The sequence below is a fragment of the Copadichromis virginalis genome, linkage group LG15 (genome assembly GCF_057382275.1).
Source record: "Copadichromis virginalis isolate Kocher_CV1m ecotype Utaka linkage group LG15, C_Virginalis_male_GT1.1, whole genome shotgun sequence".
NCBI classification, from domain to species: Eukaryota; Metazoa; Chordata; class Actinopteri; order Cichliformes; family Cichlidae; genus Copadichromis; species Copadichromis virginalis.
The window spans coordinates 34,577,203-34,599,771 of NC_140632.1; the positions used below are offsets into that span (position 1 = coordinate 34,577,203).

Consider the following 22,569-nt stretch of genomic DNA (forward strand, 5'->3'; position numbering starts at 1 on the left):
AAATCCAGCTTAAACTAGTTAGCCACTAAACTAAAATTTAAAAAAGAAACGCAGAGCAAGCGTTGACGGTTTTTTTTTTTTCTTCTTTTCTTTGCAGAAACAGCTAATGAAAGATGAAAGGCGGCATCTTGCGCCATCTTCGATTTTGGCCTTGGATTTTGATGTTATTAATTGGTAATGTGTAAAATTCTATGAACTGTTTATGGGCAGATCCACTGTTTGCCTTTTTAAATTCTCACCAATTGCACGAACACAATTTTGAAGCTAACCGTTAGCATCTCTGTGGCTATAAACGAGAAAGTCTGCTATTTTTGCTCTTACTGAGATCAAAGGGTGGCTAACGTTTGCGTTGAAGAGTAAGGCACACCACTGAATTTGTACTGCATTGGAACTTACTAAGAAGCTAAAAGGTGAAGAGAGTTCAAGAGCAGATAAGTAAGACGGTTGCTCATTGTCTCTGTCAATAATTGGCGTTCATGGTGTGACTCATTGACACATGATTATGTAATTCACAGGGACCAAAAGCTTTTGTATGCATAATGTCATACGTGCAGTGCCTTGCAAACCCCTTTCACATTTAAAAATCTTAATTCAAATGATAACTGTTAGGTATTTTAGTACCATGGGAGCATTTACTGGATATTGTTTTATAGTGACATTATACAGGAAAACTCTGTCATTCAACAAGGTTGAAATACCACAGAGATCACTCCCTCAGCTACATTAGTTTCTTAATCTTTTAGACGCCTGTTGAAGGCCAAATGGTTTGTTTCAGATTTCACTAATGAAAGAACTCTTCGTTTTGTGCCTTGAAAATATGTCGCTGAGATAATCACAATTGTAGCTGAACTAATAAACTACACAAAGGATGCTTCTTCACCCAAGGGCAGGAAGACGCTGCCTTATCTTGGTCTGTACTGGTTTAAACTGATAAATCTGCTGTCTCATGAATTTTACCCTCTATATAAACTGTTGTACTTGTGAATAAAGTTGAGTCACTTTGGGAAGACAATCTAAAGCAGTCTCTGTTTTCTTGTTCTCCCAAGCTGCTCCCGAGCTGCTCGTACTAACACGCTGAATGGCATGCTTGAATATTACTTGAGAATATATTTGACTGTGTTACAGACTAAGGGACATTCTCTGCTGATAGGTGAAGGTACATTCTCTGCTGATAGACGTCCACGCCTCGGAGGAAGCCGATCCACGGAGTAGGCCCTGGAAACAGTTTCCTTCAATAACAGTGTTGAAACTGAATATGGGCTGCTGCTGGATGTTGACACGTACTGTAACATGCTTTTGACGTGCTCTCACTGGATCTGTACTGTTAACAAAAACAAACAACAAAAAATAAACAAATATAATAATAAAGTCCACTTTGACCAGAATATAAATAAGATAAAATGATAAATTCAATTCAATTCAATTCAATTTTATTTATATAGCGCCAAATCACAACAAAAGTCGCCTCAAGGCGCTTCATAGATACAGAGAAAAACCCAACAATCATATGACCCCCTATGAGCAAGCACTTTGGCGACAGTGGGAAGGAAAAACTCCCTTTTAACAGGAAGAAACCTCCGGCAGAACCAGGCTCAGGGAGGGGCGGCCATCTGCTGCGACCGGTTGGGGTGAGAGAAGGAAGACAGGATAAAGACATGCTGTGGAAGAGAGACAGAGGTTAATAACAGATATGATTCAATGCAGAGAGGTCTATTAATACATAGTGAGTGAGAAAGGTGACTGGAAAGGAAAAACTCAATGCATCATGGGAATCCCCCGGCAGCCTACATCTATTGCAGCATAACAAAGGGAGGATTCAGGGTCACCTGGTCCAGCCCTAACTATATGCTTTAGAAAAAAGGAAAGTTTTAAGCCTAATCTTAAAAGTAGAGATAGTGTCTGTCTCCCGAATCCAAACTGGAAGCTGGTTCCACAGAAGAGGGGCCTGAAAACTGAAGGCTCTCCCTCCCATTCTACTTTTAAATACTCTAGGAACAACAAGTAGGCCTGCAGAGCGAGAGCGGAGCGCTCTAATAGGGTGATATGGTACTACAAGGTCATTAAGATAAGATGGGGCCTGATTATTTAAGACCTTGTATGTGAGGAGCAGGATTTTGAATTCAATTCTGGATTTAACAGGAAGCCAATGAAGGGAAGCCAAAACAGGAGAAATATGCTCTCTCTTTCTAGTCCCTGTCAGGACTCTTGCTGCAGCATTTTGGATTAGCTGAAGGCTTTTCAGTGAGTTTTTTGGACATCCTGATAATAATGAATTACAGTAGTCCAGCCTGGAAGTAATAAATGCATGAACTAGTTTTTCAGCGTCACTCTGAGACAGGATATTTCTAATTTTAGAGATGTTGCGCAAATGGAAGAAAGCAGTCTTACATATTTGTTTAATATGTGCGTTGAAGGACATGCCCTGGTCAAAAATGACTCCAAGGTTCCTCACAGTGTTACTGGAGGCCAAGGTAATGCCATCCAGAGTAAGAATCTGATTAGAGACCATATTTCTAAGATTTTCAGGGCTGAGTACAATAACCTCAGTTTTATCTGAATTAAGAAGCAGAAAGTTAGCGGCCATCCAGGTCTTTATGTCTTTAAGACATTCCTGCAGTTTAACTAATTGGTGTGTGTTATCTGGCTTCATGGACAGATAGAGCTGGGTGTCATCTGCATAGCAGTGAAAATGTATGCTATGTCTTCTAATGATACTGCCTAAGGGAAGCATGTATAATGTAAACAGAATTGGTCCTAGCACTGAACCCTGTGGAACTCCATAATTAACCTCAGTGTGTGAAGAGGACTCTCCATTTACATGCACGAATTGGAGTCTGTTAGATAGATATGATACAAACCACTGCAGCGCAGTACTTGTAATACCTACAGCATGTTCTAATCGCTCTAATAGGATATTATGATCAACAGTATCGAACGCTGCACTGAGGTCTAGCAGGACAAGCACAGAGATGAGTCCACTGTCAGAGGCCATAAGAAGATCATTTGTAACCTTCACTAAAGCTGTTTCTGTGCTGTGCTGAGCTCTGAAACCTGACTGAAACTCTTCAAATAAACCATTCCTCTGCAGATGATCTGTTAGCTGTTTGACAACTACTCTTTCAAGGATTTTTGATATGAAAGGAAGGTTGGAGATTGGCCTATAATTAGCTAAGACTGCTGGGTCTAGAGATGGCTTTTTGAGTAAAGGTTTAACTACAGCCAGCTTGAAGGCCTGTGGTACATAGCCGATTATTAGAGATAGGTTGATCATATTTAAGATCGAAGAATTAATTAATGGCAGGACTTCTTTGAGCAGTTTTGTAGGAATGGGGTCTAAAAGACACGTTGATGGTTTGGAGGAAGTAATTATTGAAGTTAACTCAGAAAGATCAATTGGAGAAAAAGAGTCTAACTTAACATCAATGGTACTAAGAGTAGCTGTAGATAATATTACATCTGTGGGATGATTATTGGTAATTTTTTCTCTAATGATAAAAATTTTATTTGTGAAGAAGTTCATGAAGTCATTACTAGTTAACGTTAAAGGGATGGTTGGCTCAAAAGAGCTCTGACTTTTTGTCAGCCTGGCTACAGTGCTGAAGAGAAACCTAGGGTTGTTCTTATTTTCTTCAATCAGTGATGAATAGTAAGATGTTCTGGCTTTGCGGAGGGCTTTCTTATAAAGCAGCAAACTATTTCTCCAGGCTAAATGATGATCCTCTAGATTTGTGACACACCATTTCCTCTCCAGATTACGAGTCATCTGCTTTAGGGTACGTGTTTCAGAATTATACCACGGAGTCAGGTACTTCTGATTTGAGGCCTTAGTTTTCACAGGAGCTACAGTATCCAGAGTCGTACGTAGTGAGGAGGTGAAATTATTAACAAGATAATCGACCTCTGTTGGGGTAGCGTTCAGATAGCTGCTTTGCTCTGTGTTGGTACAGGGCATTGGAGATGATAACAGTGGGTGGATTATATTCTTAAACTTAGTTACAGTGCTTTCAGAAAGACATCTACTTTGATAAAGTCTACTCTTCACCGCTGTGTAATCAATTATTGTAAAAGTAAATGTTATCAGGAAATGATCAGACAGGAGAGGGTTTTCAGGAAACACTGTTAAATGTTCAGTTTCTATGCCATATGTTAAAACAAGATCTAGAGTGTGATTAAAGTGGTGGGTGGGTTCTTTTACATTTTGAGAGAAGCCAATTGAGTCTAATAACAGATTAAATGCCATGTTGAGGCTGTCATTTTTAGCATCTACATGGATGTTAAAATCACCCACAATAATTATTTTATCTGAGCTCAGAACTAAATCAGATATAAAGTCTGAGAAATCAGACAGAAACTCTGTGTAAGGCCCAGGTGGACGATAGATGATAACAAGTAAGACTGGTTTCTGAGTTTCACAGCTGGGGTGGACGAGGCTAAGCATCAGGCTTTCAAATGAGTTAAAAGTCTGTCTTGGTCTTTCATTAATTAATAGGCTGGTGTGAAAAATTGCTGCCACACCGCCCCCTCGGCCTGTGCTTCGAGATTTCTGGTAGTTAGAATGGCTCGGGGGTGTTGATTCATTTAAACTAACATAATCATCCTGCTGCAACCAGGTTTCTGTAAGGCAGAGTAAATCAATTTGTTGATCAATTATTAAGTCATGTACTAACAGAGACTTGGAGGAGAGAGACCTAATATTTAATAATCCACATTTCACTGTTTTACTCTTTGGTTCAGATGTGGATACTGTATTGTTCTTTCTTTGTGATTGTTTATGTTTAAGTTGTTTGTTGCTGGTTTTTAGTTTGTTTTTTGTCTTTTTGGAAGCTGACACAGTCTCTATGGAGATGGGTTTTTGTACTCTAGCTTGTATGACAGCAGTCTAATGGCTAATAATCTGTAAGCCGTTACAGATCGGTGACCTAGCCTACATTAGCTGCTGTTTTGTGACGCCATTTAGAGAGATCCAACAAGGTGCTAAAATGATGGCATTAAATAATACTCCAAACAACCCGTGAAGCTATAATCTTTTATTTGGGATCTGAAAGTGCATACATGAACAGTACAGTTCTGAAGTTGGTAAAATTGGGGTTTACATTAAAAAAAAAAAAAAAAAGGAGAAGAAGTTTAATACCACTTTTCTTCTATAACTCCTCAAAGGACGCACAAGCTGATTCTGATTCAAGACAACAAGCTGAATGTTATTGCATAATCAATACAGTAAATAAACAGTTACAATAACAGTATTTTCTCACAGCAGTAGTCGTACAACTAATGCAGCTAAATCCTTTAGATCAGATACAAAAAAAAGAACAAGTGTATACAGACACAATGAAAAGATAAAAATGAAAGATACAGAAACATAATTTTAACAAATACGATAATGCATGTGAGCCAGAGACAGAGGCATCGGATCAAATGCACAGCTCATCGTGAGAAAGAAAACAGATATATATTCTATACTAAGTAGTTCCACATCACGTGACCTGCTAGATCTCATCAGGATACGGCATGAAAGAAAGGGCAACAGCCAAGAGATTGGGTGAATACAAATATCTCACCAGCCTCCTTCCACCTAATCCATCCCCACATTCCACCTCCAACTGACATACTTACTAACCTCCATCATAATACTGTACCTGAACACATGCCACACCATCTTTCTTGCCCTACATAACTAATACCTCAACATAACTGTTTCTGCTGTTACTTTCCCATAAACTAATTATGGTAGACCGATTTTCACTTTCATGCCACAAATCTGTGGTATCTAGCATAAATGCCAACAAACATTTGGAGGTTCCTGAAGGGAAAAAACAAATATTACTGGTACTAAACCTCCTTAATATGATTCGCACATACAAATTCAAGGACTACACAGTTCTAAAGGTCAAACGCTAAATGGCAATCATTTGTTTCTTTTATTTAGTTATAAACCTCAGCAGGCTGGTTAAAGAGCCTATCTTTGATAATTAACATCTGTGTATTTGTAACATATGTGAATATTTGTTAAATTTCTGTAGCCACTGTGTATATTTCTATTCATATACAGCAGCAGATACAACATGGTAATGGTTGTATCATTAGGTAGCAGATCATGATGACACTTCATGATCCCCTGCAGGGATCATTTCACCATCTCTATTTTGTTTTTGTTTGCACAGTGATAAAACATTAAGATACACGAAGAGACAGAAAAAGACCGAATTGTGCAAATGCTAATTAGAAAGAGGCATGACTTTGCTGAAGTACAAATCCTATTAAGTGGTCAGCTCAATGAAGATGCCACCAACTGAAGATAAATATATATATATATATTAAAAATCAGTGCTACTATGCATCAATCTCATGAGCAACTTGACCATATTTACAAATCCCACATGTCCACCTGCCTTAGTAACAGGGTGAAGACAGTCACAGCATCTCCACCTCAAATGTGGAGTTACGTGTGTGCAAATGCTATGCTTTAAACCTAAACTCCACAGAGCAGTGGTCTTTGTGCACATATAACCTGTGTAAATTGATTTCATATTTTAAATTCTTGCTACAAAATTTACCAATATAGCTAACACTTCATTTTTAGAAGATATATATATATATATATATATATATATATATATATATATATATATATTGCAGTTATAGACTCTATTCAGTGTGCAAAAAATACAAAAAAGACGACAACGAGATAACGTGGCGGAGGACGGGCGCCTACATTTTGCTTTCACTCCTCCTCGCGCTGTCATGTGACGATTGTGGCGCACTCCGTCCGCGACCTGTGCAATGCAGCGATGGACAGTTTACTACTGTGCAACACTATTTCACAGACTGATGTGGTTACGAGCACGACAGACCACGGCCAACACGAAAACATTTCCATTTGCTTTGATAAAGAACTCGTCACAGTTTGACTAATACTGACAGGTGATCGAAAGAGACGCATTAAAGGAAAACTATAGCAATAAGTGCCTAGCACCATTAATGGAGGCTAAACAAAATTGATTTCATAGCTGCTGGTGTCATTCTAATACCAGAACTGGTATCAAAACAGTTTCCAGCCATAATATTCTGATTTAGTAATATGCATTATACCTTTTAAAACCTGTTACACAATAATAGCATGCAAAAATCAAACATATACACCTTTTCACTGCCACAAAGTAGGAACTTGACAGTTTCTCTCCCTTCGTGGCAATAAACAGTCTGACATTTAACTTCAAGTGTACATACGCAATGACAATCAAGAACGTGTGACCATAAAGAGAGAAGTGCATTTTAATGTGACCCGATGACACAAGAAAAAATATATACAGGTCACGATATGTAAAATTAACTCTTCATATCTTTATATATGTTTAATTGTTTCTTAATTCATGGGCAGACCAAGGTTTATTCACTGCTGTGTTCTCCTCTATAAAAATAGTTTAATCGATGATATCCACAAGCACCACTTCATCTCTGCTCAAAAATTGCACAATCAAAGAAGTCCCTGGGTTACAAACCTGCTACTTATCCAGGGATACACATACCTGGATAGATCTGAAATGTAAACAGTTTTAATTTTAAATGATACTTTTATCAATATAGACACAATTTTCTACCGTGTATATATCTCATTTACACTTAAGAGGAAAAAAAAACTTCTCAGGTATGGTCTGCTGGTGTGGTTCAAAAAACTAAAAATCATTACCTATCTAATTTAATTGTAACATACAGTTTTTGGTCCCCATAGTTGGAATCTTTACATTATTAGTTAATACCTAGCTAGCGAATATGCCTGCAAAATTCTAGCAGTAATGATAAAAATTGTTACAGCTGTTTGGTCAGTTGTAAGTCTCTATGTTATGTGCTAGGGGTGTTGATATAACCGAAATTTGTTAGTGGGTACCAATCCCCCTTATTTTTTTTTTTATCATTCTCAATCCAAAAAAGTAGAAAATTTAAAATCTAAACTCAATATAAAGCCTTTAAAAAACGCCACAACACACACACTGCTTTCACAAACCAATCATACCTGCTTCTTTTTCCTTGTGTCTTTTGTTGACAGTTTGTAGCCACCAGGGTCATGGCTAAAATCATTAAAATCATTAACCTTTGTTTTGATAATCAGACGCCATGCATTTGGGGAAGTAGCAACTACCTTGTTATAAGATATTCAACTAGAGATTGGTTTGTCTATCTGTTTGGTTCATCAGACTGTTGTTGTCTGTTGGTTGGAAAGAAGCACTTAAAGGCACTATTCTACAGTTTGCTATGAACCTGGAAGTCCTGTAGTATAACCTTGTAAGGGCACCTCACATCAGACTTCTTAACTTTGTTTTTTATCCCATCTTCCTTCACTCTCCCCAACCAGTCACAGCAGATGGCCCCGCCCCTCCCTGAGCCTGGTTCTGCCGCTCGGTTTCTTCCTGTTAAAAGGGAGTTTTTCCTTCCCACTGTCACCAAAGTGCTTGCTCATAGGGAGTCATATGATTCTTGGGTTTTTCTCTGTATGTATTATTGTAGGATCTACCTTACAATATAAAGCGCCTTGAGGCGACTGTTGTTGTAATAAATAAAATAGAACTGAATTGAATTAACAAATCTCCTGGACTCCAACCAAAATCACTTCAAACCAAATGACTGTTAAATTTAGATTTCTCACTGAGCAGGTCCAAATCCTGTCAAATTCCTTACTGACCCTTATTAAGGTTAGTTTTCATAACTACAACTTAATGTAGTTTTGTAATGTCATGTTTGTGCCTAAGAAGCCTCAAATGTGACCAGATCAGTCACCATTAAAGCAGTTAGACTAGCCTTTCAACCTCTTGCTCCATTAGTTCTAACACCCCACACACTTACACCCAACACCTGGTATTTCAAAAACTTTTTGATCCAAATGTGCTGCTCCTTATCAGAAAATGAAAATATCAATATCATCTAAATGTGAAGTTGAACTGGAGAAGTCTTAAAATACAGGAATCCAATCCTCTGTGTGTATTCAGGCTATCTTATTTTGAAAGTGTTTGTGTGTTTGCTCTGGCCTTAAAATAACCATAGCCAGCAATGCAGGGTGGTTCTGTCCCATACTGGGCTTTTTTTCTGTTCATATTGTTGTTGCTTCACTGTTTCTATGCATTTGTTAGATGATTACGAAGCTTAAGAAATCAATTTAAGAAATGCACACTGGTTTGTTTTTGTTCAAAGAAGTTAAAACAAGTGTGGTAGAGGTCAGGAGTGGCCAACTATAAATACAAAAACTTGATAGCGGTGAAGCTATTTTATATTTGGCTTCTTCATTAAAATAGTGCTTGTGCTTGCGTCTAGAAAAAAATACAGAAACTTTTGCTGGATTGTTTTAGCTTCAGGACTAAAGAATAATTGAAATCAACATTGCAATGACAAATTTTGTTATTTGTGTTTTCCTAAATATTTTGTGCCTTTGCTTTAGTTACTCTTTTAATGGAAGTGTTGTATTCAGAATCCAATTCACTGCACAGCTTTTTGCAACACTTTGGGGAAACTAGTGAGGCTGAATTCTGTACTAGGACAGTTTAGTTGAATATTTACTGCTGACTTCTGCAAAAGCTTCTGGCAAACTTTAGCTGGTGATGAAAAGTAAATTGGCTTTTTAAACACAGAAATTATAATAATAACAAAAGAGTAATAAAATGACTTTTGTTTGGCATAAAAGCAATGTTTAGATTATTATCCAATTTTAGCACTGAATATTTTAGTGCGGTGATGACACTAACCGGTATGCTGTTTTGAGCCTGGTAATAGTGTCTGTTCGGGTGTGTCCACAGTACTGTTACTGGGTGTGTGCTGGTGTGTCTCAGCTGGGCTGCTGGCTGAGAGCGGGCCAGGCCAGGGTTACATTCAGCTGCTGGTTGTGCTGGATCAAGGATGTGTGACGGTAGTGAAGGACGAGCTCTCTCAGTGATGAGTACAGGTTGTAGGGCTCAGCGAAGCCGTATCCCGTGGACGTCCTGTAAATTACACAGTGTTTCACTTCCCCGTCCACACTGTATGAGAGAGGAAACTGATTATTTGGTATCTACGGGATTTATCTACAGAGCATCCAAACATTAAGTACCTAAAACACTCACACGACAGAGCAGGCAAAGGAGCCTCTCCGAGTCTGGCTGTCTCTGATTAAGAATGTCCCATCTCTCTTCCCTCTCAGCAGCTCCTCCGCCTCCTTTCGTCTCATAGCACCAACGTACCAGCTCCTCTCCTCCTGGTGGGTATCATCTGCTAGGGTGTATGGGCTAGCCGGTGGAGAGGGAGCGGTATGATGATTTGAAGCAGTTGTGCTCAGTTTTGTTGAGTGTTGGTGTTAGTATCGATCATATGAACCAAAAATAGCAACATGGGTGGCATGATGAGCCACATATACAGTATGTGTGTTGTCAGTGAACATGCCTTTGTGACATTTTACTCCAAAAGATTTGACTAATGTGGCCACAGGCCAAGAGAAAAAGGATACTTACTCTTCTTCTTCACTCCTAATACCGAGCCAGTCATTTATCTGGCTCTGCCTGGTGCCTTGTTGAGTTAGCCAACTGAAACATGGACAAAAAACAGTTGGAGTGCTGTTACATGTATATCAGGGTAATTTCCAGGATTTTTTTTTTTTTTTTAAAGGAACACCAATGAGTAATCAGGCTATTTGATCAGAAAATCCAAATCAATACAGAGCAGTAAATTGGTGTAGAAAACATTAGCTATGATTTTCAGACTCACTGGCATCACTTTCGCCTAATACGGATGGTATTCATAAAAAGTGCCGCTGTAGAACATTGACTTTACTCTTTAAGTGTTCAGTCCCTTTACTTAAAGAAGGATTGCGACCACTGGTTAAGTAATAGTGCAAATCTTTAAGCATCAAAATATACTTAAAGTGCTAAAAGTATAAGCACTTATTACAAAGAAGCACACACTTTGTATTAGTGGATGATTATTGATTCACTAATGTCACTTTAAAGTTTAAAAAGGAGATTATTTCACCTATATGCTAGAAATCCAATCCAGATCAATGACATCGATCAAAGGGTTACACAGTAAAAAGAGAGATACAGTATTTACATGTTTGTTTGTTTTTTGTACTGCCCAGTAAATTAAGTACATTTACAGTTGTGCTTTAGGCTAACTATATTGATACTTGTTCAGGTTTACTTCGTGTGAAAGGGCAACAGTTGGCTAGAAAGACACGCACTACCAATCAGGCTTATGATAAAGCTCCATACCAAGCATAGTCGAGCTGCACAGCTGTGACAACATGGAGAACAGCTGATTTATTTTCTATGTTTATAACGCAGCTGTGTTATTGGTATGTGATGAAATGTAAGAATCAGATTGAGATACTCGTTTGACTGTGAAGTCACAACACGCATCTTCCAGTAGCTGTGACGCTGTGCAGGACACACTGTGTTTTGTCTTTCAGTCCTTGCTTCACTGACGCACTGATTGTAAAATCCAGCCCTGACACCAATGTTTAAAGTCATAGTTTGGCCCATGCTGATACCGATCTCTTGTTATTTTGGAAATTTTGGGACCTAAATTGGAACCACTGTACAACAACCCTAAACATGGGACAGTGAAGGGTTGAACTTACACCAGGTATTGATCTCTGAGCTTCCGGAGCTCCACAAGGTCAGGCTTCAGTTTGTTCATTTTCCTGTCGACCTCCATGTGAACCAGTGCCTTGTTCCTCAGTTCCTCCTCTAACTTCTTCTTGCTGCTGTGGATCTCTTCCACCCTCGACTGTAGTTCATCTGAATTGTTTTGAATTCTGAAAGTAAAAATGAAGGAATTACTCAACTAATCTAGCAACTATTATTAATTCAACTTGTTTTTAAACAAAAAGTGGAAAACCAGGTGCTTTGTGAACGTACTTCTCGGATTCTGTACTGCTGTCTAATGTGAGGAACATGTCGATGTATTCCTTGCTGTAGCGCTCTTGGGTTTCACATTCCTCCTCAAAGATCCGAATGATTTCGCTGAAAGCTTCAATGGCAGTTCGCTTGCTCTGCAGTTCCTAGGAAGAAGAGAAAACAAACCGTTTGTTTTTAAGTCTTTAAAGGAAAGGGCTCTGAAAAGAAAGGATTAAGATCATGTACCTGGGAGGTCAGATTCAGCTCCTCGAATAGGCGGTCATACTCTTTGCTTTTTTCTTTGTATTGATCCTGAAATATCCTTAGCTGTTCTCCAGCTGCATCAATGTCAGCTTCCATCACAACCTGCTGCTATATGCACAAAACGGTAAAAAAGGATTTAGTCTGGACATTAGCACGGCGGTTTTGTTCCAATACCAGTAACAGACCATGTGGTAAAAGTCTTCAGTTGATTACGTCTTGTTGCGATGTTGTTGTAATGTAAGAAAACAAAAGTTCACAGTTAAATTGCCCCAAAAAGTTTACCTGCTGGTTTCTGGATATTGGATAGAGTAACCGTGTATCCAGTTTAGAGTTGTACTGGGCCAGTGACTTCTTCTGGTAATACTGGATCAGATCCGCTACAGAGGAAAAAGCCAGTGGCTCAGAGAAGCCGTACTTGCCGCCATTATGGAAGATTTTAATTAGTCTGTTTGAAGCGTCTTTTCTGCAAAAGTCAAAGGATAGTTGTCCCATAAATAACATGGTACTTCTTGTCATTTTAGGCTAGCAAGTAGGGAGCTTTGTTCCCCATTGGAGCCTCTCCTGGTTCTGTTTAGTCACTCTCGCTTTTCCTGACAGGAGACTTTTAGATCTCTAAAATGTGTGTGTGTGTGTGTGTGTGTGTGTGTGTGTGTGTGTGTGTGTGTGTGTGTGTGTGTGTGTGTGTTCTTTCATCCAAATGTAAGATGGATGACTGGAAAAACACTCGTGAAACACATCTTGTGGGGACAGGGTGTTATGTTGCTGAACATTGGAGTCTACGCCAAACTCTAATCAACAAAGCTTTATATCTGAAACCTGGTCTGTCCCAATTCCGCTAAAATTAGAGCGAAACCACAAAACGTATAAAGTTACACTTTAAAACCAGTAAAACTAAACTTAGACTCCGAGACCAGGAAATAATAACTAACCTTTGACTACAATATATATATTTAATTTGGGGTTAACTTTGTTTTCACATACAGACTACTGATGACTGGTTGCAATGCAGCAATAAAACTTATAAAACCTAGTACAGTCTTTAACTAGTTGTGTTTGATACACTTTATGAAAGTGTAGCCATATGCATACTTGTCACTAATCTTCTAGTAGTTACCTTAATGTCAGCGTGTATTCTCCTTTAATCCTACTGGAAGCATCTCGAACCAGGAATGTACCATCAGGAGTGTTTCTCATCATCTCGTTTACTTCCTCTCTGAACAAATCAAATGGACATGAAGGTTTCTGTTAATTATAACGGTCGGAGGAAGACAACGTCAATAAAATTAGATATGCTGTAACAGTGGTGTTGGCTGAAAGAAAGAAAAAGTGATAGAAATATAAAGTACCTTGAGATGTTGCCCCAGTACCACTCTGCTTCAAAAAGCTGGTGGTCATCAGCGCCGCAGTCACATTCTGCCATAGCTTTGTATATTTTGTTCTCTGGATATATTTCTGAATAGAAAAAAATGCAGTTACATTTTTAAGTAGGATAAAACATTTTACCTTAATTTGAAACAAAACTGCTAAGGAGTAAACAGTCAGTTGCAAATATATTGGAGCGCACCTCCTTCCTTGCTGCTGTTGGTTTTTCCTGGAAGAGACGTACCATCATTATGATCATGAGAGGAATGGTCCTGCAAGAACGCTGCCAGGGTGTCGGACTGCGCCTCACTTTCACTTTGGCCCATTTCACTTTCCAAGAACTCTGAAACATCAACCGTAAAACAACCCAGCGTTACCCTCCCTGCCTGTTCACATCAGTCTGTATCTGGCGATCTGCGCTCTGCGGCCGTTCTGCACACACTGCCGTCCTCCTGACTAGCTGCTGAGAGGTTGATATCGTTGTGTAGCTTATTCTCGCACCACGTGGGAGACCGTGTCTAGACTAGTTCGCTGACAGGTGACAGTGTCTGACTGCCTAAAATACCAGAACTGGCACTCCTCGCTCAGGCACACTCGGCTAGACTCGTCGCTGCTTAGTGCCCGACCTCGCCTTGCCTCGCCTAACAAACAACAGCTGTCTACAGCGAGATGCAATGTTGGCCTGAAGATCCAGAGCTGATGCTCCACTGTGGCTGCTTGTGATTTTTACCCCGCCGTGTGTGGTTGTGTCAGTGTTACATTAGGATAGCAGGGAAACGTGAGACCCCGTCTGTCAGGCATATTCGGCAATCATTACATTTATGTGGGAATTCTTTGTGTTTCCCAGCATATAAACACACACACACATGCAACACGAGCACTGAGTGCAATAAGAGGTGTGCTCTAAGCAGTTGACATAAATCGTCCCCTCACCACTTGTGAAGGCATGCCTGGAGATGCTTGAAATCGTTGCTCCAGAAAGAGCTGTGTGTTGGGGGAATCATACTTATACTGTTGTAAAATTAGAAAGGGTGTCAACTCATTAACCCAGGGTCTACACACAGTGAAGCTCTGTCAAAACTTGCCTTGTATAAAAACCTAATAAAAGCTGTTCAACTAAAAAAAAGCTGGATAGTAGATGGTAGATTCATTAACTTTAGGTTTCTTTGCTTTATTTTCCTCCTCAACGTGGTGTAGCTTGTAATGTTTTAAAAAAACTATAGCAATGGTGTTGTGTCATAGCGTGAAAAACTAAGCCCACCTTTACTGCTGCCATAGGAATTAAGAGGGTAATTGGCAGCTAGGTGCTGCTAATCAGATGCACTTGATTAAGTGATCATCAATGAGTGCGAGCGCCTCTATAAAAGCAGACGTTTTGATAGCTTGCTGGTTTGGCGCGTTCGAGTGTGTTGACGCAGTACCACAATCTTCTTAGGAGGAGACATCCCAGCAAATTCGCCCAAGGTCAGACTGCTCAGTGCTCGCAGAAAAGGCAAAAACACAAGTTTGTTTGGAAGGATTGCCAGGAGAATGCTTCTTCTCTTTACCTGATTCCAGTTAAAAGTCAACTGGTCTTCTGGGCTAAAAGTGCTGCTGGCTTTTTTACACTTCTGAAATGCATGTTTTGTTTTTTAAATAAAGGCACTGTAGCATTTCTGCACCTTTGAAGGTCCACTGACCTGGGTGTGCCAACTTCCCTAAACAACTGTGTGTAGAACTTGAAATACTATTTGTAGTATTTTTGGAGTTCAGCAGAAGCAAAACAGAGCACCATGTCACTCGGTCTTAGCGCATCGAAGGGTAAATTCTGCCATCTGCTGGTTCCTTTTTAAACCATTCCCTCATGTTTATAAGATTGGGGAAATCTGCAGTCAGCTGGGACTGAATAAGCGATTTGTATGAGTGATGAAACGTTTCTCCTACTGAAAACGCTATATCCAGATGAACAGAATCAACCTTTGGAGACATGCCCCACATGTTGCAAACTAATCTTAACATTTGGTTTGATAGTGTTTCAACAGCCTCCAAGCTTCCTTAAGATGAAAGTGTTTCAGCCTCTGTCCACTGGCTCCTAATGATTATCTTTTATTGTGTAATGTACCCATGAAAATATTTACAAGCTAATAAAAGTCCATATGTTTGGGTCAAACATAAGCACTTTTTAATCCCCAACTTTTTTCAGCATCTTTGAGCCCTCATAGCGTCAACATTAGCTAACCGCATGAAAGCCTCAGACCTGACAAAAATATTTAACCTGTCTGTCTTTGTTTGGTTGGTTTTTAAACTTTACATTTGTGTCATAGTTTCATTAGCGAAACTTAGCCAGTATAACCTATCACATAGAGTGATGGTTATACACATTGATACTCCGGTTGTTTAAGCTGTTTTCTGGACGTCTTCAAGCAACCTAAAGAAGTCCAGACGCTTTTCTTTGCAAGCTCCTTTGACTACGAGAAAACTTAATGTTGAAGATTTACCTTAAATGCACTTTTTTCACATAACAAAGTGGCCGGTCAACAGAAATGACAGTCCTCGTCTTCTATCCTTCGAGCCTCCTGATTCCTTCTGTGCCAAAATATTTTTTTAATTTGGTCATTTTCACAGAAGTGGTTTTGTTTGTTACCCCAAAAAGAAGAGAACCCAGCATGTCTGTTCTTTTTTGTTGTTGTCGTTTCTTGATCATTCTGTCATCTTTTTTGTATAATTGCTACATTCATAAAAAATTATATTACTGTCAAATTGATTTTTGACATTATAAAACATTTTTATGTTTTATGTTTTAATCTTACCTTGATCTGCTGGGTGAGACTCAGGCATGATAGCCATGGATATGTCTCCCTGCTGTCGTGATTGGTTAAACATTGATGACATCACCACAGGACATACTGAACCGGTCTCAGGATTATCCCCGATTTGGTTGGTGTTCTCATTTGTGACGACAGCCTCATCCCTGAGATGTAGCGATGCTAGTGATGACGTTGGGTAATCAGCTGGCTGAAGGTTGTCGTCCTCTGTGCTGTGCTGTAAATTCTGATCTGCCATTTTGAAAGCGCTAACTTAGTATTGTTGTTGTGCAGCTAGGATTTATTGAGAAGGTGAAGCAGCAGGATGTCGGCCCCACAGTGTGGTTGATCACATACTATCAGCTTACAGTTATACTCATGGCTGAGAAGAGAGAGGGTGGCAGTGCAGAGTTCATGGCTGCCCAGTGTTGTGGAGGTAGAGCATGTTCCTCACCTTGAGTCTTGGTTTTAAGCATATCATATAGTAGATTGATGGCACTGCCAATAGATCCAGTTTTCACTTCCTTATAATCAGTGGAGTTTTCCTTATTCAGGTGCTCTTGTGCTCCGTCGCTGTTTGCTCAAAGGGGTTCATATCTGGGCGCAATGGAGAACAATCACACTCTACCGATATGAGTGCTTCTTATATACCTCAACACTAGTAGCTAAGCTGTAAACTGCTAAAGAACAGCAGGCTGAGGAAAAACTGCCCAATTTGTGCTTCGAGGACCCGTGCATCATCTCATCTCAGGAAACCTAAATTAGAAAAGGCACAAATTTTCAGTTATTCTGACCAAAATCCTTATACACATTACTTCATAACTATCCTGTAAGCTATACACCTGTATAGCTTACATTTTTTCTATGGATCGGTAAGAGGGAAACTTTCCAGATTTCCTGGGCCAGTGTGCATTAAACTAAGAACTTGTTTCTGCAACCAACAGCAGTGCAACAACAAGTAATTTGTACTGTGCATGGCAGGGAAAGGAGACTTATTTAACTTTTTGTGAATGATCAAATTCAGATTTATTAACTGGATCTGGGACATCACCTCCCAGGTCACTGGGAGTCACTATGGCAGTGACACAGTGAATATCAAACAGACAGCCTTAGATGTTCATTGGAAGGTTTGCAGTTTTCAAATTTTGAGATTTGTACACATTTGCAGAAGATGCTTCAGTCAAAATCGTTGCTATCTTAAATTTGCTGCAGTATTTAGTTTTTGTGGGGTTTGTTTGCAGCCTTATATCTTTTTTTGTTTGTTTGTTTGTTTGTTTTTTGCTTGGTTTGTTTTCAAGAAATTCGTAAGAAGAAGGAATACTGTGACTAATTTTGCTCCGTCTCACACTTTCGTTGTCACTTGCTCCGCTCTGCTCAGGTCGGGACAGCAAGCATCAAGGCTTTGGTGAGAGTAGCATTGCTTCAAATGTGGTGTGAGCAGGTAAAAAAATAAGCGTCGTCAATTATTTTACTGGTAAATGCAGTCAAAAGTGTGGCATTTACTGCAACTATTGGCAAAGCCAGTGGTTTTTGGACCTGTTATTAATACAACTGGCTGAATTTCACTGGCATGAAATGATATTTGGTAGCCTTTTGTCACTGCTAGACCTCTCAGTGTAAACACGTCCTGCACATCGTTGAGAGAAATTTGAGCTGTGTTTGGCAGTACTGCGAAACTGTGCTCTTAAAAAATGCCACTAATTCTTTTAACGTTTGGAAAAACCCATTACTTACATATGAAGTGTTCAGTGCGTCATCTGATGAGTCAGATGTACACATATCAGCTGTGAGGGCTTGAAATGTGATGCAGCATGTGAAAACCAGGCTAAATGTTCATCTCTAACATTTTTATGTGCAGATTTATCGTTTATTTTTTAACTCGCAGATGTTAACTTACAACATCTGTCCCTTGAATTATTGTATGTTAGAAACAATGTAAGTAGAAATACTCAATCTTAACACATTCATCAATAATGAAACTTCTGATTTAAAAAAATCCTCTAGGTTTACAAGAAAATGGTAAATTGACCACGAATCGCATAACATTATTTCCACAGACAAATCCTGAAAAGCTGCCTACATTACTGAGGGCAAATTTCCCAGGTTGACGTTTGGGGCTGTACTTGTTAGGACTTGGGTAAAAACGATGCGTTATTTGCAGATTTTTGCTACGCATTCATTGAATGAAATGAATGCAAATGTAATGTATCAGTCAACACTAGTGTGTTTCTCTCATGCACAGAGACACATACACAGACCAGTGGAATCGAGAAAAGTAAGTCAAATCATAAATAACCATAAAATAAGGGGCAGGGGTCCCGTGGGGTTATAAAGTATATCTTGCATTTTTTAAAATTTATTAATTTTTTTCATTGTGATGAAGTATTTTGACTTGAAAAGCTCGTTAGACAATTGCAACAATTTCTGACACACTCGTTTTTACAGACGTACTATCATATAAAAACACCAGCGTGTATTTTAAAAAATAGTTTTAAAAATTTTTTTATTGCTAAAATACAAGGCAGCGTGAAATCCTCAGCACTAAATGGTATCACCCTGAATTATTCAAGAGATACCTGGTGAGATTTAAAAATACATCCAATTAAAAAACATTAATATTATATCAAATATTCAACCATTTATGTAACAGATCTTCATATGTAAAAGTAGAACATTTCTGAAAATACTGATAAGGCTGCCTACAGTGTTCTTTTACAAGACCTTATCTAAGGGAACTGATGTGACAATACCACATAGTTGACCTCTTGTGTTTATCTTTGAATTAAGAATTGAATTTGTTTGCAAATGTGGCACATCGTGTTGTGATGAATAACGTCTTTGACAATGAAGAGATTGCAGTTGCTGTCATTGTACGCTGCAACTGAAAAACAAATCAGCTTCATTTAATTTATTATACTAACAAAACCTTAGTAGTTATGAATGTGGTAAAATGAGAAGAGTGATACTTCTCATTTGACCAGATTTTAAATATATATACTGATTTTTTGTTATGTCAAATTTAGTTTTTGAGATTACTTAGAACAGGGGAAAAAAGCATATGTAGTTACTAAATTGTCAAATGTAATGTGTCCAAGTTATGCAACATTACAGACATTACAGATTTTCAGACCATTGAAAATGGCGTTTTACGCGGTACGCAACCATCATGGATTGATGTTCACCGTACATTTTGTCGATTTCCAGTTGAGATGAGATACTAAACATGATTTTGCCCAAACTTACAAAAGTGTCATTATTGCATCCAGCCAGTTTTGTCATGTTTTAATACTTTACGGACCCAATCCATCTGGGATGGCACAGCTGTACCATAACCATTTTTTTGGTTTGCAAGTCAGAAAAATGTCCTATCTGAAAAACTAGCAATCTTTCAGTCGTGACCTTATCATTTACGCCACTTGAAATGCCACTGACAGTGGCCAGTTTGGTCTCACAAATATGTTGCATTACACAACGTCTCATACTTTCACGTAGTCTGCGACAGTTGGTAATCAGTCCAACGTCTCTCAGATAGTACTGGAGAAACTGATCATATGTTACCGGTTTGGTTTTGGTAGTTTTTTGGTTTTATTTTAATTTGGGGGAGGGGTCATTTTGCAGCTTAGCTTGTGTTTTTAGTGTCTTATCAATGAATGTTGAACCCCACAACAAAAACGAAACAGCTAATATACGCCATTTTTTTCTTCAACGCCTTCAAGCTTCTCATCCTGTACCAGAGCTTCGACAACGAAGAGACGTGAAGGCTAAACGTTAACAGAACTTTCAAAATGGCAGCTTCTGGTAGAACTAACGTCCAGAGAACCTGAAAAAATGAAAGATCATTATCAAACTTGGATGTACAGGAGAGTACGCACCTACCTGGGCTCAGACAGAAGGGACCGGGCGACATGGGAAACCAGCGTTTCATCGGTATCCACGAAGCAGCGAAGAGACGTGGCTGGACGCACACGTGGCTCAGATCAAACCAACCACTGTCCTCGGTCCTCACGCCATTCTCTGTCCCTCCATCCCCCTCCAACTCATCCTATCCCGTACAGCTTCTCCTCCTATGTCCTCCATCTTTTAAAGATCCTCTCCATTTGGTAGTTAATGGTCCCCTCTGAGTGCCATCTTTTTCCCACGCTGTCATTCCTCTGCGTTTTTCCTCTCCTCTTCACTAAAACATGTCCTCTTAAAAAATGAAGCCTTCTTGAGACATTCCCCCAGTTTGATTTTACTTTCACGTGCAGAGCGCAGGAAAAACTCCACTGATCAGTGGGGTGCAGTGAGGAAAGAGAGGGGGGGGAAAGTGTCTATAAAAATATAAACAAATATGAAAAGCCTAAATGTACAATGTACATTTCAGAGCTTATGCTGCTAACAGAAAAAGCAAAACTAAAAGAGCAGCACTGTAACTCTTTTGCACAGTTTGACAGCGCGGTGTGGCTGCACACTGGGGGGACAGAAGCATGAGAATGAGTCGGTGGGAGAAAAAACTCATATATAAATAAATAAGGGAAGGATGCCACTGTTGCTACACAGAGCGAGGGGCTTAGTATTCTCCTGAAATCCAATTGGTCGGCTTGTTGCCATGTGCTCAGCAGACAACAGAGATGCTGCTAACAAATCAAGGAAATGTTCTAATATTAGACTGTATGTATCTAGGCAGCAGGAGTCCCTGACCTCTCAACTCCGCCAGCGTTACTTTCCACTTCACGGATCAGCATAATGAAAGAAGTGGTGTGGAAGTAACTGGTTATAAAAAAAAAATGTTACGGCACTATAGACAAAACAACCCCCCTCCCCTCACCTCCACCACCCAAGCGCCCTCGTGATGTCCCAGCCAGCACAGTTACAGTAATGGGGAAAACAGATTCATGTTCTCTCTAGAATTTTTGTATTTGCCTTTTAAAGCATTTTGCTTCTACCTACAGTTTGCACATGGTGTTGATGAAACTTATATATAAGCAGCAATGCAGCAAATCAGGTCCATGCATTAAAAATTAAACAAATTGAGTGCTGAGGGGGGAAAAAAATAAAGATCATCTGCAATTGTGCCCTATTTACATTTGTGGTATGACTGATGCTCAGTCATCTCTCTAATATGTCTTAAATTACACTACTACTGCATTTCTAGCACATTCAACAGAGTTGGGACAGTTCCTTGTTCTAGATGAATTTGTGCTCATTATTAAAAGCAGGAAACAGAAATATTCATATCATAAATATTATTATTTAGACTTCATAAACTCAAACATTGTTTGGTAGTTAGAAAGGGGTGTGATGTATTTGCCTTTTTTCTGTTTATTTGGAAAATATGATTTCCTTAATAATATCAACCATTTTTAAAGATGCATTTATCTAATATGTTCATTATTTATCTTGCTTATCGCCCTTTTATGCAGTCAGTAATAGGCATCAGATTCGATGCATGCAAAAGGTCTGAAAAGCATTTTCCTCTTTACACATGGCAGGTATTATTTACTGTGATGTGCTCTGGTCTGCCTGTGCAGGGTTGTATTCATTTCAGTTGTGAATTCTTATCCAACTTTAAAAGTGGGATGAGGACAGATAAAAAAGAAAGACAGACAGAAGAGTAATCTGAAGAAGTAAAAGGAAGTTGAAGAAAGAGGTAATAAAGAGGGGTAAGGGGAGTGAAGGACATGCAAGGCTGAGAAAGAGGGAGCAAGCATAAAAGGGGGATGAGCAGCACTGGACTGAAGTTTGAAGGGTGAGGGGGAAGGTTATTAAGGCTTGCTGTTTTTAGTTGTGACAGGCGATTGCTTACACAGCTGGCTATCTAGCTGAGAGGGAAAATGAGGCATTTGTTAGAAAAAGGAAAACATTGGAAAATAGGCAGTGAAATAACCCGGTGTTTAGATGGAAAGAGTTAACAGGTTTTCATGAATATTTATCTGCAGCCTCCGGCAGCTCCAGTGACCTGGTTAGACTCAACGTCTGGCCACAGCCCTCATGGCGCCTACATGGAAAGTGAGAGAGCGGTCTGAAATGAAAGACGATTAAACACAAGATTAAACCTCACTCAGCTGACTGCCTTGTGCTGCGGAAGAGGCGTAACTGCTGATTGTCCGGGTATGTAGACTCAATCTTACAAATCAATGAGCAAGACTGCTTAAGAGTGAAATATACAGTCTTTATCTCCTCAGGTGCTTGTATTGCTAGGCCTCATTATTAAATAATGCTGATCACAACATTTTAATACAGAGACTAGAATACACCTTTGACATAATCATCACACTATAATGATCTTAGCTTATGTATGTTCCCCCATCTTCTCCTACACAATTGGA

General features: G+C 39.2%; 1 protein-coding gene across 4 annotated transcripts; it reads right to left on the reverse strand.

The window, feature by feature from the left end:
• Positions 1–5,007: 5,007 nt before the first annotated feature.
• Positions 5,008–20,711, reverse strand: LOC146692850 (phosphatidylinositol 3-kinase regulatory subunit gamma-like). Of its 4 annotated transcripts, none has more exons than XM_085433072.1 (12): positions 20,138–20,711; positions 16,268–17,017; positions 13,681–13,821; positions 13,463–13,568; positions 13,231–13,329; positions 12,399–12,579; positions 12,099–12,221; positions 11,874–12,016; positions 11,594–11,770; positions 10,470–10,541; positions 10,086–10,247; positions 5,008–10,001 (listed from the first exon to the last, which is right to left on the reverse strand). In XM_085433072.1, exons 2-12 carry the CDS (start codon positions 16,518–16,520, stop codon positions 9,812–9,814), a joined length of 1,647 nt encoding a protein of 548 aa, XP_085289198.1. In that variant the 5' UTR covers positions 16,521–17,017; positions 20,138–20,711; the 3' UTR covers positions 5,008–9,811. The 4 variants fall into 4 exon arrangements, with proteins under 4 accessions (XP_085289198.1, XP_085289196.1, XP_085289197.1 ...); XM_085433070.1 differs by having other exon boundaries at positions 12,099–12,224; XM_085433071.1 differs by having other exon boundaries at positions 12,099–12,224; positions 20,134–20,711.
• Positions 20,712–22,569: the final 1,858 nt, after the last annotated feature.

Coding starts and splice junctions, on each gene's coding strand:
- LOC146692850 (XM_085433070.1), bottom strand. CDS start 16,520: ATGGCAGATCAGAATTTACAGCACAGCACAGAGGACGACAACCTTCAG. Junction 10,542..11,593: donor CTCAGAGATCAATACCTGGT/GTAAGTTCAACC, acceptor TCCATGTTTCAG/TTGGCTAACTCAACAAGGCA. Junction 10,248..10,469: donor ATTAGGAGTGAAGAAGAAGA/GTAAGTATCCTT, acceptor TCCACCGGCTAG/CCCATACACCCTAGCAGATG.